Genomic DNA, 16,109 nt, shown 5'->3' on the forward strand with positions numbered 1-16,109 from the left:
CCAAAAAGCGATTTCAGTCTTGACATGGGAATGGCGGGCATTAAGGAACATGTACACGGGCATGGGTGGTTCGGATGCGGCACAGCAAGCACAATACCATCCTTGGGGCGTTTCGTCTGCGCTTTGATTCACGAACACTGCTTCCGGTTCTCATACGTCATGCTTTGGTGCCCCCATTCCTCGAGTGCTGAGCCGGCGTCTTCTCGGAGTAAAGCCCGGCCGCGCGGTCTCAGGTATTGAGATTATGCACATCTTCATTGCTGCGTGTGTGGCAGGCAACGAAGGGCTGCTGAACCGCATGGTTGGAGTGTTTGACAGATCCTGTGATGGCTCGGGCAGGCGAACGTTGATGCCCTTCTCTGGTGATAGCAAGCATAACAGACCCCCAGGATTGTTGTTACCGCAACTGGCCGGGAGACAAGCCCAAAATTAACGTTGGGTGTCTCAGCCAGATCCCACTTGATACCACTCCGGACTCCGTTTGCTTTGCTCCATATTCAGAAACTCTGTATTGACCGATATGAACTGACACCGATTTCCGGCAGTGAACCGTCCTGGGGACCGTGTAGACTCTAATGATCAGGGTGCCATCATCCATGATGGCTTGAGCTCATTATGCACATGGCAAAGCCCGGTCATGCATCGCGGCTTGCGGAACCAGCCATCGGTGTGTGTATGCTCCATCGCGACATCTCAAACATAGGGCTGGTGCTGGCGCTATTTGTGGTGTCCCCCGAACTCTGCAGCCACGATGGCTGGCTCATGGGCCAGCACCAATCCCTGGCGACAAAGAGATCGTCTCGGCATTCAAGCCCAGTTCCAGCCACCGCCATCGGACATCGGGAGTGGCATCTGAGAGGTCAAAAGAAAGTTACGACGCGAGCGACGCAAGGATTGGCTGGGTTGCGCGCCTTCAGCCGCACTGCAATGACTCGGCTTGTATAACGTAGGACAAGGTTCCAACGGCCAGGCGGATCCCATCTGCCTGATATGAGTGCGCCGCTCCCGGCCTTGCAGCATGGGAGAAAATTCGCATGCAGTTCCGATCTGCTCGAGATCTCATCCAGTCCTGGGTACAGTCACGGCGAACAAGGCATCCCTTGCGTCCATGACTGTTGATACGGGGTGATGTTGAGCAAGGCAAAAAAGGGGGGGCGCATAACTTTGTTTTGACAACCACTAGACCGAAGGGGGAGGACCCTTCGCTCGGCACCACGGCTGCGCAGCCGTTTGAGAGATGCAGCAACCCTACGTTCACCCGCGAGACGACCGAGCCGCATACGAGTACACGGCACAGGCGACAGAAGACCGCTATGAAGTGGCCTTGCATGGTCCCCAACCGGGGAGCAAGTCCCCCGTATGGATCAAGGCAAATAATACACCAAACTACAAACCGAAGCCCTTACGATGGCAATTCATCACTACCGTTATCGTGCTACTGATCATCGCCCTCGCCCTCGTCATTATCGCCGAGAAGCAGATGCCGGGCTCAGACAACAGCGCCAGCATCCTTGGCCTCCATCCCAATGCCACGCAGCCCCTTCGGTTCGCTCGTCAGGTCACCGTCAACACATCTGAGTCTACGGTTTCCGGCGCCACGACGACGGTGGCCACGGCTCTCTCAACAACTCCCACTCTGATATCATCCAGCAACCTCCCAAGCAGCGGCGTTCCGAGTTCCGGAGAGGAGGTGGTGGATCTGGTCCAATCCACACCGCTACTTACATCGACGGCAACAATGAGCCTCACCGCTTCTGCCTCGAGCCTGGTGGGCAGCACGGGCGCGCCGTCTACACTCCGGACAGCAGGCTCCAGCGACTCAACAGTCAGTCTTCCAAGCGGTGCCTCGGTTATCCCGGTCTCTACCTCCGTCTCCACCTTCACCACCAGCATCACCGTATCCGTAACGACAGAGACCTGGTCCAGCGAATTCACGACAGTCAGTACAAGCTTCTTTACTACTGTGTCGACAGTCAGTTCCACGTTTACAGCTACCGTGACAACTCCCTTGGCGACAGCCTTTCCCGAATCAACATGGTCATCCGATGGCAGCCAAGGCACCATCGCTCCCTCAACTGGATTTTCCGATGTTGTCCAGACCACAACAGCGGCTTTTGCTGTGCCAACCACAATCACGGGTGCAACGACCTTCACTACAATTGGAACCGCTTTCGGAACAAACACACTCACTGGTGTCGTCATTCCCAGCGTAGGAGAGGTCACCATAACTTATTACAGCACCATCTTGCCATCAACCCCTGACCAACCGATAACTCAGCAGCCGGACCCTGTGGGGTTTACCGGGGTGGAAGTTATTGGCGACGATATCGTAACGTTTGTGCACACGGAAGCACCCGTTGTACTTGTCGTTCCTTCAGAAGACGCCCAGACTCGGGTTATTGAGCAGCAGATCACCACAGGAGTCACGGAGGTCGGGGGGTCTGTCGTCACGCAGACCGTGGTCATTACGCCTTCGCCGGGCGTCTTTGTTCCTGTGGTCACGCTGGAAGGGGGAGTCCTGACAACAGTTGCCGACATGGTGGGAGGACAAGTTGGACAGCCCCTTACTTACACAGCTGTGAACAACGTCGGGGGCACGCCAGTTACCCAGGTCGTTGTCACGACACCTGCGGGGCCGCCGTTCCAACCCATCACGTACACGGTCGTCCAGGACGTAGGAGGAACCCTGGTAACCGATGTTGTCGTCACCACACCGACGGGGGCTCCTGGTCAGCCCATCACTTTTACCGCCGTCGACATTGTCGGGGGAACGCCAGTCACGCAGGTGCTGGTTACGACACCAACCGGCGCTCCGTTCCAGCCAGTGACCCTCACAGTTGCCACCAATATCGGCGGTACCGAGTCCGTTGTCACTTTCACGCCGCCACCAACAACGCTTGTAGAAACCATTGACGGGACCCCTGTTACCATCATTAGCAACCCTCCACTGACCAGCTTCACCACGACAATCGGGGGAACACCCGGGAAGCATACCTTGGTGACAACACCAACTGGCACAGAACCCATTACCTTGACATTCGTGTCGACGTCCGGAGCCACGCTCAGCACCTTTACGAGCACCATACCCCCGACCACGTACACCACGACCCGGTCAGGAATTTCCAAAACCATTACGTCAACCCCTTCACCCAGTACAAGCCTTTCCACTAAGCATGGGACGACGAGAACATTCACCTCCACGTCCACGCCAACTCTCTCCGCGACGGCGAGCAACCCTCCAGCGCCTTCAGCCACCGGAACAACCAGGGTCTTCCGGTGGACCGAGGCCGACATTTTCGTAGGCACCTTCCTACCCCCACTTCTCGGTGTCGGGCTCGTCATCCCGCTGCGTATCATCGACCTAAACGCGAAGCTGTATCAACCCTTCCAAACCCTCGCCGGGGCCGCGGCCGGCGGTGGTAGGTCGGGCGCCGAGACGCTGCTGATGCAGTACAGTGGACTGATGGCCTTTGTCACGCCCGTCGTAACCATGCTGCAGGGCCATCCCATCCCCTTTTTGACAACGATCATGGTCGGGTTCGCCTCGCTCATGGTGCCGCTGGCCACCGAAGCCGTCGGCCTCAAATTGCACGGCCAGTGCTACCAGAACACGGCCAGCCCGACAACGTGCGCGCCCGCATTGGGCGTCAGCCCGGTCCCCGCACACGCGCTGATGGGACTGATGGCGGCCGTGATCGTGCTGCTCGTGCTGGTCCTCCTGCTCATGAGCCGCTGGACGACGGGTGTGTTCGCCAATCCGTGGAACATTGCCGGCATTGCCTCCCTCGCCGGCAATCCCCAGGTGCACATCCAGCAAAACAGCGAGCGGGCGATGCGCCGCGCCGTGGCGACCAAGCAGTACGGGCTGGGGTACTTCCAGAACGCGGCCACGGGGAGGGAGGAGTACGGGATTGTGTTGACCGACGAAGCGGGGAGGGGTCTGCAGGACCAGGATGAGGCCCGGCTGCGCGAAGCCGACAGCGAGTCGGAGCTCTTGGAGGCGAATGAGGCGGTGGCCAATGGCGGATCGTTGAGCCAGCACCTGCCCTTCATGACGCTGCGCCTCCCCTGGCGGATTAGTTTCGTCGTGTTCCAGCTGGCCGTCATGGTGTTTGTTATTGTCTACCACACCTACTACCGCGGTGGCATTCGCGACAACGGGCGGCTCTGGCGGTTCATGAACGCCAACACGTTTGGCGTCCGCTTCGTTGCCGCCATCGTAGGCGTCATCATCGCCTTTTGCTGGCAGTCCTTCTTCCTCAGTAAGTGACCTTCCCAATCCCGAGTGTTTAGTACCACTCTCGCGAATTCTAGCCTACCTTACTAATTTTGCCCCACCCACAGGCGTCAGCGTAATGGTCCCCTACACGCTCATGGCCCAGCGGACACAGCCAGCCTCCCGCTCAATCCTCTTCACCCCGAGCACCAACCCATTTTCAGGCCTCTACTCCGCCATCAAGCACCGACACTTATTCCTCCTCAACGTCTCGGTCGCGGCCATCCTTTCCGAGTTCCTGCCCGTGGTGCTGTCCAACGTGCCCTTCAACCTCGCACAAACCCGCACGGCCGCCACCGTTTGCGCCGCGCTCTCGGTCCTCTTCCTCGGCGTCATGCTCTCGGTGCTGGCCTGGAGCTTTTTTGTTCGCTACCCGCCCATGCCCGTCGACCCGCGCTGCATCGCGGGCATGCTGTACTACGTCTCGCAGAGCCCGCTATTGCTGGAGGAGATGGAGGGCGTGTCGGTGCTGGACGGCAAGGAGAGGGAGGCCAGGGTCGCACAGGCCGGGAGAAGGTATTTCTATGGCGTATTGGCCGGCGGATCGTGGAGGCGGTTGGGCGTCGATTGCGATGCTGGGCCGGGACCGGACGTCATCACTGCGTACCAGGGGGCTCAGGGATTGGTGGGAGAGGATCCGGGGCTCCAGAGTGGGGAGAGGAGGACGGACGGGCAGTTAGCCATATATGACTGAGTTGATCGGGCTGGGAGATGAATGTGGGGACGTGGGAGGCGAGCAACTCCTTTCCGATGTTTTGACGAGCGTTTTCATGTTGGTCATGAGCAGACGCCTGGCATTTTGGGTTGGCTGTATTTTTCTTTCATTCTTCGTTTCCTTCCATAATTTCCTTGCTGGCTTTCACGTTTGCACCCTGCATCGCGACGGTTTATAACGGGTTCTATTTCAATGACTGGGCGCTGGGTGGTGGATGGGTGGTTCAGGGTCTTGGCAGAAATGAATGGGCTACATAGCACACATGCAACAAGAGGAGGAGAATAAAAGTACTCTAGCATACGATAGGTGGGAACCTAGGAGGGATGTAAGGTAAGGTAGGTTCCAAATGCACATGTGCAGCTAGAAGTAAGGTACCTTCCCATGTCACCCTCCTGCCGTTGCCGTGTAACCTAGTGGTGCTGCCTCCTGTTTCAGAGAATCATTGGAAGTTACTGCCTTCATCTAGACAGTACCTCAGGAACTTCTAGCTTAATGACAATCTAGCGTAGTTCCTGAGTAGGTTGCTTTCAACATTCCTTGCCAACACTCAAACAACATGTTTATTGCTTTCCATTTCTTCAATGTCTTCTCGTACCTAGTTATGATGGGAAACAAACACTGTGGACCAATTTGAAGTTATTTGGAATCACATTCCCGGTCTGTTCAAGTCACGCCGGGTGCTGTCCGAGTCAGCACTGAGCAACCTCTGTACAGTACAGCCTTAGGAGCACTGCAGTGAACCTTAATCTGCCATAAGAATGTAAGATACAGCCGTTGAGACTCTATCAGGTACCATCAGGACTAGGATTCACCGATTGGTGAGCTTAAACCATATACCGTACTAGTAGGTAGGCCTGTAAGGTAGGTTGTGGCGCACGTGTAATCCTACCTGACGGCCGTGAGAGCGGGATACTGTACGGGGGGTTATTACTACCTTAAGCTGTGCGATCATGCCAAATCTGGCGTACGTGCCTGAGGCAAGTGCTAGGCCATCCTCCAGTGTCGCTCTTGCTAACTGGCCTTTGCCAACTCAATGGCTGATATTATTCATAACAGAACTTACAGAAGACTCCCAGTCATCGCATCACCATAGGTCCTCGGTCAGCCAATGACGGGTTTGGCGCCAGAACCGAGGCATATCTAGCCGAAGATCGTGCAGTGGCCGGATTTTACATATATGGGCCGCAGTGAGGTCACTCGCATGGCCATGGCAGGATGAAGGTGTGGTGATGTGGCGCAGATACAGAATACATGTAGCAGCGTGATACGGATGTTCATCATTACTATCAGCGGACTGGGTGAGTTCTGGCAAACGCGGAGGGTGCGGGGCAAATTCATCTTGGGAGGTAGGAGGCAGGCAGGATGAAGTCGCGAACCGTGGCCACGCGAGCCACGTAGCTCTCGACCGTGCCGGGCGCTAAGGAGATGGTAGTGCCCAGACGGACAATCACTTAGGTACCTACCTAGACAAACGGGCGAAAAGAACCAATGATGAGGTCATCATCTGCATCACATTACCTGTCATACCCAGCCTTCAGCTCTGGGCCCCCTAAACGGGCCATAAATGTCTCAGAACTTCCGGATTGATATACACGGTTGCCCCTAATTGGTTCGACTGCTCGCCTCGCAACACCCCAAACATGTAACGTGTACCTGCATGTGCGTGCCCAGTCAACACCTACACTCCTCGAGTGTACTTTATTAATTCTTCCAACCCGCGTGCTCTCGCCCGGAGAGTCAAATCAACATATGTTCTGGCATCTGCTACTCACTTACCTTACCTTGCTGTTACGGCGCACCGCTACACTCCCGCTAGGGACTGTCGCCCAACTGTCCCAGCACTTTTCAGGACTGTATTCATCCTGTTGATCCGCATTTTCTCCAGCTCTCTAGCATGTTCATGTCTTCCGAAGTCCTCTTTCATCATTTCGACAATCCCTTGACCACATGACCGCCTGCTACCTACGCATATGAAACTTATCGACATCATTAGCATTAGCACAGGACTCGGGAGGCTTCAGGCTTCAGAAACAAGAGTCCCGCTGTCAAAGACATCACAACATATGGTTACTGGATCGAGCGTGAAACGTGAATCAACGAAGCCGGAAGCCTCCTAGCCTCGAAAACTCCCTTGGACTCGATCAGAGTAAGTGAGAGCCCCAAAGAACCCGACTACATTCTAACACCTAACCAACTCTACTACCTAGTGAGTAAGCCCCAGAGTTATCCTATTGTTTTCAAACCTGCTTTGCCACTCGGATACCCTGTTGTTCACTGAGGTATCATGATAAATAGGAGTACCGCTTCTATAGCAGGCCGTACCTTCTGTTCACTGGTGCAGAACCAAGGTTACCTACTACTAAGGTAGTAGGACACTCAAGTTTGTCACGGGCCACGCTGACATTGACGGGTGTTGTGTGTTCGTGCCGAAACTCGTTACACCATACCTACCACAACTACTTTCATCGGACGGGAGTAGTCCAATCCTAAACGTTCACCGCCCCGTCACTGCCACTGTGGCATCCGTGTTGACCACATTACATAGCAACATCGTGTCTCACCCGATACAGGGTCGTGTCAGTGGTCTCAACTAGACGACTATGAGGCGAGCATCCCTCGTCAGTGACCGATGCCGAGAGGGTATCCTTAGGACTGGCCAGGGCGCCGGAAATGAGGAAGACCCCGAGCCACTAAAGTGTCCCATGCAACGACCATAACGAACAGCTTTACATCATAATCTCAGGCCCGGACAAGCAGGTGGTTTGTCACACTGAGTACGGACAATTGAGCTGAAGCAGACAGCGAACAGACACTCAGAGAGCTAGTCCGTCTTGATCCGAACCGGACCGGACCAACTAGTACCTAGTAGTAAGGTACTACCACTCTCTCTAGTACAAGTACCAAGCATCGAGCCGCCGAGCCATAACCGATCAGTTTTGATCACCGAAGAACCTGGCGCCATTACGTGGGGTCAACACCACTATTCAGAATACCGCCCGGCTCATCGCGCTGAATCGAAAAGAAGAGAACAGGACAGTTAAGGGCAAACATAACATGCCAAACGTCCAAGTCAGAATCGCTTCGATCACACATGTCCACCGGGAGGGGACCTCACGCCTGCAATAACCATGACAACATATAACGACAGTCTTGCCACCCGTGAAACCATCACAATAGCCAGCCCGCTATCCAACGCCCGAGTCCCGCCGCTCATTTTTCCGTCATGATAAGGTCATGTTTTGCATCGTCACATTATTTTAACAATATTCCGGCTCAGTTCCATCCATGAGCCATCCTGCCGATTGCCGAAGTCGAAGCCTTCAGGCCTACGCAGGCCTGCCTGGCCGCGTGGGACAGGTACCCCTGGATAAGGGGGCAGTCACAGTCGGCGTGCCGCAGCAGCTCCGTCTTGAGCAGGAAGATCTCGTCGCGAAGCTGGCTGGCGCAAGCCATTAGCGACTGGCGCCGATCGTTGGCCGCGCGCTCCTCGGCCTCGAGCTGGGCGAAGGCGGCCTGCGTCTTGGCGCGGTACCGACTAGCGGCTGCTCGGTTGCGGTCGCGGTCGCGGTCCGACTTGCTGGGGTTACCGTTGCAGATGCTGCCTCGCCTACTCCGAGTCTGTTTCGCCGTGCGGTTGGAATTCGGAGGTGTGTCGTCGGGGACGGTTATGTCGGTGTTGCTTTCGCTGATGTTGATGCTGATGCTGCTATTGTTGTGCGTATTTAACAGCAACAGGTCCGATTCATCCCCTGGGCTGACCGGGGAAGGAACCGTATCCGAGTCGGAGTTGGACTCTTTTCCGAGGATGGGAGAGTTCGCATAACTCGCAGAGCCGGTGTCTGGTGCGTGCTTTGGTGGGCGTCCCCTTTTCCTCTTCGGTGGGGCCCCGCCTTCTCCCCGTTCCGCCGCGTCAGTATGCGGTTGCCCCCTCTTCCTCCTATCTGGTTCCGAGGCATGTCCGCTCACCATATTATCCTGGCCCTGCCATACTGGGACTTGGCCCCCGTCCGGTCGAGGTACCATTGAGAGAGTTCTCAGTTTCGGTTCCAGCTCGAGAGTGTTGAGGACGTAGCTAGGCAGGTTGTCGGAATGGAGCACCGTCCCGTCGGCTGTCGCATGTGCATTGATGTCCACCGGCCATGCGGCAGCCTGCCACGATGCCGGGCCAGTTTGGGACCACTCCGACTCGAAGCTATCGGAATCGAGGCCGCCATGTCCAGTGCTGGGCAATGGAAGGTACTCTGTCAGAGGTTGGAGATATTGCCCTCCAAGTAGGCTGGATTGGGCTGGGATCGCTTGGCCCAAGTGGTCTGGGCATGCCTTGAAGAGTTGTTGGGGCAAATGCATTGACAAGGCAATATTAGTGTGACAAAGTGGCATGGTGGACATGGATCCCTGATTACCATTATCGCCCCAGAGCTGGAGGGGCGCCGTGGAGTCTTGAGACGAAGGCCCGCCGTCTAAACTCGGATCGAAGCCATCGACGTCCGCAGCGGCATCTGGAAGACCGAACATGCCAAGGTTCGGACCGGCAGCTCGTTGGCCCAGGTCCAACGTCTGGGTGCGATTGCAATTGGAAGTGCTGGATTGGCCCAGCTTCTGGCCTTGGACTGCCATCATCGGCCCATCGATGTCGACAATGGGAAGTATGATCTCGACAATCGAGATGGTCAGCCTGGCTGCCACGGCCCTTCCAGACCACTGTGGCTCTGTGGATGGTTTTGAACGAGGACCCGAGAAATCGTGGGAGCTTTCAGTCCGCCAGGATGAGAGGGTCCACTTTCAGCCCGGGTCTCGGCAGTCTCGATGGGCCTATCTAGTCGGTGATAGGGCAACAACTTGGACTGCACCGCGACATCGCAGGAGCAAAGGCTGCAGGGCCATGATATGATGATAATACTTGGAACAACCCCTCCCAGTCTGGCTAACGACATTCCTTCTCGGCAATTCTTGGATATGTAAGGTCTGCATGCGGGTGGACTACGAAAACCACTGCAGACGTGGAACGTCATCCAAACCCAAAGAGATGGTGAGATGGGGCGAATCGTTCAACAAATGGCGAATGGATCAAAAGCTCGATGCGAGTAATCACTTGCCTGTGTTGCAACTATCAATGTCCCGTAAAAACGCCCAGGGAACGAACTCTCGGAGCCCGCAATCTGATTGGTGAATTGGCCATCGTCGCACGGTATCATCCATTGGCGTGCAGGAAAGAGTGGTTGTGGATTGCATTTCGCCACCCTCGAATCCACTTCCTCACCGGGCGATTCAACGGTTTTTTTAGCGGGCATTGGCGGTCGCATCGACTAAAATTTCCGAAGGCTAGTCGGGTCTCGGCTAGTGTAGGTTAGGGATCTCGCCCTCGCTAACCTTGGCTCCCCTCGAGTTGTTCAAGTGATACCCCCCCCACCTCCCTCCCCCGGGTCCCTGGAAGTAAGCACATCTCTAATACATTAGCCAACATAGGCACGATAGGCTTTCAGCTAATAAAGCTGGCGACTGCCGCACAATATAAGGCAGGGAGAGATAGCTTAGAGACTTAGAGTAAGAGTAGCAAGTAGATGTATTATCGCTCTCCCTAGAGATCGCCTCAAGCGTCATGGGCAGCTTTCCTAATTGGGCGATGCTCCAGGCCCTCGGGGCAGTGTTGAGATCGGCTTCCACCATCAAGAATCAAGATGCAGGCTGCATTGCCATAGATTGGTACCGAAGGAATAGGCGGGTACGTGATGGCAAAAGCAATATTACGCCTTCCCGTAAACGAGCCGGACATTTTTACTGTTTATAAACCTGACAAGCCTTTCCGACCGAATCTCTACCTGGAGATAGGGGAGAGCAACTGCCATCACTTACATAAGTTCCATGACCCAATCCGCCTATTACTAAGATTTCCAAGTCAGTCTTGTCAGCAGCCATCACAGAAGACCAAGCCGTAACATAAACAGCCATACCTCCCCTTGCAATCCCGGCCATATCCGGATTACGTATTTTCCGCTCTCGGGTGTCTTGGTTGATTCAAACCACTGTCAGGCTGTCAGATATATCATATGCAGTTGGACTCTCACAGGCTGCAGCCGAGCCTTCCTGCCTTAGTGATAGTCGTTGGGTATTCAGCCGTCTGACGTCATGTAGCGTCACTGTTGATCAGCTACGCTGGAAAGTACGGATACTAGGTAGTAGGAATCTCAACAGCGAGTGGGGTCAGTTGCTTTAACATGGTATCGTCCCTGAATCGCGCATGCCCATAAGACATGGCTCAATATAGTTCACCAGAGAGACTTGGGGTAGCACTTTCATTCTCTATCTGAGTATCCTTTGCCCAAGCGGGCAGTCCCGGGTGGTCAAGGTTGAGTCGAATCAGACTCCCTTGCCTTTATTGGTTACTTCCTTCAACTCCTGAGCCCAAATCAACAGATAATGGCCGTGACAACAATGACATTTCCAAGTCGGACTCGAGTGCCCAAGCAAGATGTGACATGGATTTCTGGCATCTCAAGCTTGATCGAGGGCACATAATCACCGAAGCATAGCTGTACAATACCGTAGGGGCCCACAGCGTGGCCTGGACTCTAAGGAAAGGTTGTTACCGCGATGATCGCTTTCGGGGCCAGCCGACAGGAACCGTCGAGATCACGTAGTTTCGCTTACTATTCATATCATCGTTCTCTTGAAAACTAAGCCGTCTTAATCTATCCTGTTATTGCCTGTAGGAGAGAGGAACATAAGCCGCGACGAGCAGGTAGTATTGATTTGGGCGCTTCTCCTGCAAGCTCTCTCCACCGCTGCACGCAATAACAGCCCGCACGAGAACTGAGATGCATCTATGATCCGTTCCGATGATCCTGTTCGGTTATCCAAAAACAGGCCGGCCGCAGCGATAACCCCGCCGGCGGACGCTGTACCCTGGCAGGACGGAGGCAGAATCGGGCCTAGCTTCCAAGTGGGCAAGCCGACAACGGCTTGTCTGGCAAGCCCGTGGCCCACATAGAATGGGACTGAGGGTTAGATCGAAATGGCCGATGCTTCGTCGTTGTATCCCGGGTGGGGGAGCCAACTAGGACCAGGCGACGGTGCGGCCTTGCTCATGCGACTCTCTGGCTAGCTCAATGATTCTCAAGCCGTCTCTTGCCGTATCGGGTTTAACATAGACCTCTTCTTTTCCGAGAAGTGCCGCTGACAGGTTCTCATAATACCCCCTGTACCACCCGCGGGTGCTGGGATACTTGCCGATGTACGTCCGACTGGCTTCGTCAAACTTCTGGCAAGCGGGGTCGAACTCGGTTGTGGTGGTTAGGGTACCCCATATGCGTTCCGGTTCGAGACCATAGTCTGGGCTTGTTGCTGGCTTTCCCGGGGCGGCGATCGCCTGGCTCTCCTGTGGGCAAGTGCCGAACTACATGGGGGTCAGGATAGCCCACCCCAAGTGACATGGAAGAGTCAGTGGTGTTACCTTCAAGTATGTCCCCCGGCTCCCCCGGACAAAGAATCTCAGTTGATCTTTCATGTGCGTGACAATCGCCGTCTTGATCGTCACTAGAAGATTCTTTTGTTCTCCGGAATACTGCAATATGACGGTAAAGGTGTCATCGACCTCACTATCCACGCCTCGATTGGAGCGGAGGAATGCTGTGACCGAGGCTGGACGTCCAAACAGGTGCAGAGCTTGGTCAATGGTATGGGTTCCTAGACATTCTGGTAAGATTGCGTTTTCTCTCTATGGTCGTTCCAGGGTTAACTCATACCGAGCGCAAAAAGCATGCCTTCTCCAGCATGGTATTCTTTCCCCGTCCATCCGGCAATCCAGTTAGGCGAAGGATAGTCAAAGTGAATCTCAGCTTCGAGAACATCGCCGAGCGCCCCCTGCTTGACGAGATGCTCTAACGTGAGGAAGTCGCTGTCGAATCTCCGATCTGGTGAAGTTAGAGAGTATTTCGTAGGCGGGTTCAACCACAACGGGGTCCAATATCAGAGTACTAACTGTGGAACACGGTCAGGATCTTCCCCTTTTCCTTGGCCAAAGCAATGAGCCTGTCGGCTTCGGCACTGCTAGTGACAAACGGCTTTTCAACGGCGACTGCAATCCGACCATTATCAGCTTCTCTGCCTGGCAGAACCACACACCGGCGACATGGGGCTGGCACTGACCATGCTTCCCTGCGAGGAGAGCCTTCTCAATGAACTCTTCATGAATATGGGTGCAAACAATAACAAGCTCAATCGACTCGTCTGCGAAGAACTCGTCCGCAGTCATGTAGTGCTTGGCCTTGGGAAAGTCAATGGTGCAGTGCCCCCATCGTGGCATTTGCGACGCGTCAACCGGCGGGGCTGCGCGTTGCAAGAAGGCGTAGACTTCGAGATCCGGGTTTGGGAGAATGTATGGTAGATGGAAACATTTCGTTGAGAAGCCGTAGCCGACAATCCCAACTTTGATGGCCATCTTTCAGACTTTCAAGTTTCGAGTTGGCAGCGGCTCGTGCGACCTTCAGGTTGAGTCTACCTGATTCCTGTTCATCTTGAGGCTGAACATTTGCACTAATATTCTCGTTCTGTAAGGTAAGGTACTACTGCAGTGGTTCAATCGATGAGGGGTCGGCCTGGGTACCCACGCGTTTCTCCTTTTCGGCAGTAGAGATGGTGCGGGTTTCCGCCTCCTTTACGGCGGACGCTCGGGATCTCTTCGTTCAAGTTGTACTAGTATGGAGCGGATACGGCCAATAGCGGGTTCGTTTCCATTCTCAGCGGCGTCTCCGTTGAACTAAGGCAATTTACCCGCTGAAACGGTTAAACGTCCAGAGCAGCCAATGCCCCCGGCCATGAACCGCAACTACAGTCTAACCTGCAGATAAGAACACGAGCCATAAGAATAGATAAAATTCAGCTCCCAAGCGTTTTATTATGGGACATAAGAATAATCTGGGAAACTGTTGGAAATACAGCAGTGAGGCACAAATACTAGGCGAATTGCCCAGTGGCGATGGAATTCTTGGTGGTTGTCTTCAAGATTGATTGATCAATTGTTGTTCAAAGTTATCCTGAATCTCAGGAGCTTTCCAGAGCCAATTTATCCTGGTGGGCGCGTAGGAGCAGTAAGGTAACGCTAATTTCCAACGTCACAGGCCACGAAGTGGCCTGTGACCAGGGGGTGGTACCCGGTATTTCCAACAGAAACAGAGTTAATCGTACATACAGATCTGCTTAGTAACACAACTATGTTCTTATAGCCAGGTAGGCTAAGCCTAGAAAAGCTCCTAAAATCAGTGAAATTAGGGTAGGGAATGGGCTACGGATACATAGGTGCTTGTGACTGGGTAAGTTTAGGGTCGGGGTTATATGTGGAACCTAGTATTATAGTATTAGGAATAACCTGGGTATAAGAGAATCAAAAGGGCCGTTACGGACTTGATTCTTATGTGCAGGTTACCCTGTACCTGGTCTGGTAAGGTCTGCCTTGGGGCGGGTGGGACTGATGATTCAGTCGCTACGAGCCGCAGAGTGGTCGGTGTTCGAACTTCGATCATCATGTTTGGCGGCTTGTGATTGTACAATACCTACCTTTAGTTAGGGCCCCAAGATTTCTGCCTTCGGTCGCACGCGGCCCCCTTCCCGTCGCTGACAAAGCGGAAGCACAGCTGACGCGGTGCATGTTGCACTGCCGCATTGAAGTCTGGATTCTGGAAAGCTGGCATCCAGGGCAAGATCAAGCTTGATAGCTATATGTACTGAAGGTAGGCACGTACCTAAGAGGCTAAGGTACAGGTACCTCCGGTACGACCGACTTATGAATGCTCGGACGGTAATCAGTACCTAAGGTATCTTGGTACTGATTATGTATGTTGCCCTCCAGGGTTCAAATCGATCCATGAACTTGTGTCACAGCTTTTCAGGTGCGAACTTGGTACCATGTCTCTCAGTTGTGAACCGAGGGACAAAATGAGACTAATGCTGGAGCACGTGATATTCTTGGGTGACGGATACTCCCACGGAGGAAGGAAATTAGCGAGGGAAGCCAGACTTCACTTCACGAGTTCACAACAAGCAATGCGCCTGCTCTGCTTCCACTGGTTTTATTCGTTCCCCAAATCCAATTCTCCTGTCATTCGAAACCCCAGTCTTCACCGGCAATACTGCGCCACCGCCAAACTGTGACGGCATGCAGCATTAATGCAGTAGCATTAGGCACTCAGGCAGACAGCGCTTCAAGTATCGACATCCAGCGATTGACTGGAGCTGAGAAGCCCTGGTTACGGCACCGTTTAAATCGGCGTCGTCCCCGCATTCCACTGGCACATAAAATCTCATTCTTTACACCGGCATATTTTCGCCCAGGATCATGGGGCGGGTGAGTTGGGAGCTGTCCTGCCAGCTCTGGAAGACCGCAAGTGCCTAAAAGGCTAACGTGCGCGCCGGGCAGGAACAACGGCGTCGCGTTCTGTACTTTTACTGTGTAAGTGACTATTCTTGGTGATGTTTCAGGTGCTGTTGAATGTTGACTGAATCTGTCCCAGTGTTTCTGCGGCGACGGACCGAACAACGCTGCACTCTGCACAGCCTGTCCTCAATGCGGCCATAATCGATGTGAAGCGTGCGATTTGGCAATCCGTGTCTTGAGTTCCAAGTAACACGGAGGAGCACCTGTTGTTATTGCGAGTATTCCGGATGGATTTGCCCAATGCGAGTAGGGGACAGGCGAAGCGCTTTGCCGAGGAGTGGGCATCGGTCTTCTCAAATCCCCAAGTTGATGCCTGCGCTCATGAGAACAAGCCATTTTGGATTAGGCCTGGTCAGGAAGTACTTCCAAGCACGTCCACTGAACTCCTCAAGACACTTATGCAGGATCTATGTGACGATTCCGATCCATTTCTATACCAGGCGGATGTATTGGAAGGCTTTTGTCTCCCAGCCGACCTATCCATCCTGAAAAGAGGGAACGATCAACGAGTGGGCAGACCAGTTGCACTTCTTGATGACCGGAATGACGAAGGCACCCGGATAGCTGTACGTGGCACATGCCGGCCCAGGAAAGGCGCCCTGACAGCCCATCAGCTCTATGTTGAGCTTAGCAAAGCGGTAAGCGGCCTATAGACACCTCTAATATCAAACCTCTGCATTGACTTTAGC

General features: G+C 54.2%; 3 protein-coding genes across 3 annotated transcripts; 1 reads left to right on the top strand and 2 right to left on the bottom strand.

Moving 5' to 3' along the window:
* Window positions 1–898: 898 nt before the first annotated feature.
* N656DRAFT_842237 (uncharacterized protein) lies at window positions 899–5,287 on the top strand. The gene is made up of 2 exons (XM_064819025.1): window positions 899–4,262; window positions 4,345–5,287. The coding sequence occupies exons 1-2, from the start codon at window positions 1,238–1,240 to the stop codon at window positions 4,968–4,970; spliced, it is 3,651 nt and encodes a 1,216-aa protein (XP_064674418.1). The 5' UTR covers window positions 899–1,237; the 3' UTR covers window positions 4,971–5,287.
* Window positions 5,288–8,264: 2,977 nt separating this feature from the next.
* On the bottom strand, window positions 8,265–9,608 carry N656DRAFT_795105 (uncharacterized protein; the record flags this gene model as incomplete). Its single annotated transcript, XM_064817380.1, has 1 exon — window positions 8,265–9,608. One exon carries the CDS (start codon window positions 9,606–9,608, stop codon window positions 8,265–8,267), a length of 1,344 nt encoding a protein of 447 aa, XP_064674419.1.
* A 2,404-nt stretch (window positions 9,609–12,012) lies between these two features.
* On the bottom strand, window positions 12,013–13,886 carry N656DRAFT_279130 (NAD(P)-binding protein). The gene is made up of 5 exons (XM_064809100.1): window positions 13,137–13,886; window positions 12,970–13,065; window positions 12,734–12,901; window positions 12,442–12,674; window positions 12,013–12,384 (listed from the first exon to the last, which is right to left on the bottom strand). The coding sequence occupies exons 1-5, from the start codon at window positions 13,426–13,428 to the stop codon at window positions 12,046–12,048; spliced, it is 1,128 nt and encodes a 375-aa protein (XP_064674420.1). The 5' UTR covers window positions 13,429–13,886; the 3' UTR covers window positions 12,013–12,045.
* Window positions 13,887–16,109: the final 2,223 nt, after the last annotated feature.

This window comes from Canariomyces notabilis (genome assembly GCF_033297395.1).
Source record: "Canariomyces notabilis strain CBS 508.74 unplaced genomic scaffold N656scaffold_2, whole genome shotgun sequence".
NCBI classification, from domain to species: domain Eukaryota; kingdom Fungi; phylum Ascomycota; class Sordariomycetes; order Sordariales; family Chaetomiaceae; genus Canariomyces; species Canariomyces notabilis.

Excerpts from the sequence above, each read along its gene's own strand:
- N656DRAFT_279130 (XM_064809100.1), bottom strand. The coding sequence starts at position 13,428 with ATGGCCATCAAAGTTGGGATTGTCGGCTACGGCTTCTCAACGAAATGT. Across the intron at positions 13,066-13,136 it reads TCTCCTCGCAGGGAAGCATG|TCGCCGTTGAAAAGCCGTTT; the intron begins GTCAGTGCCAGC and ends GTCGGATTGCAG. Across the intron at positions 12,385-12,441 it reads GCCGGGGGACATACTTGAAG|TTCGGCACTTGCCCACAGGA; the intron begins GTAACACCACTG and ends ACCCCCATGTAG.
- N656DRAFT_842237 (XM_064819025.1), top strand. The coding sequence starts at position 1,238 with ATGCAGCAACCCTACGTTCACCCGCGAGACGACCGAGCCGCATACGAG. Across the intron at positions 4,263-4,344 it reads CTGGCAGTCCTTCTTCCTCA|GCGTCAGCGTAATGGTCCCC; the intron begins GTAAGTGACCTT and ends CCCCACCCACAG.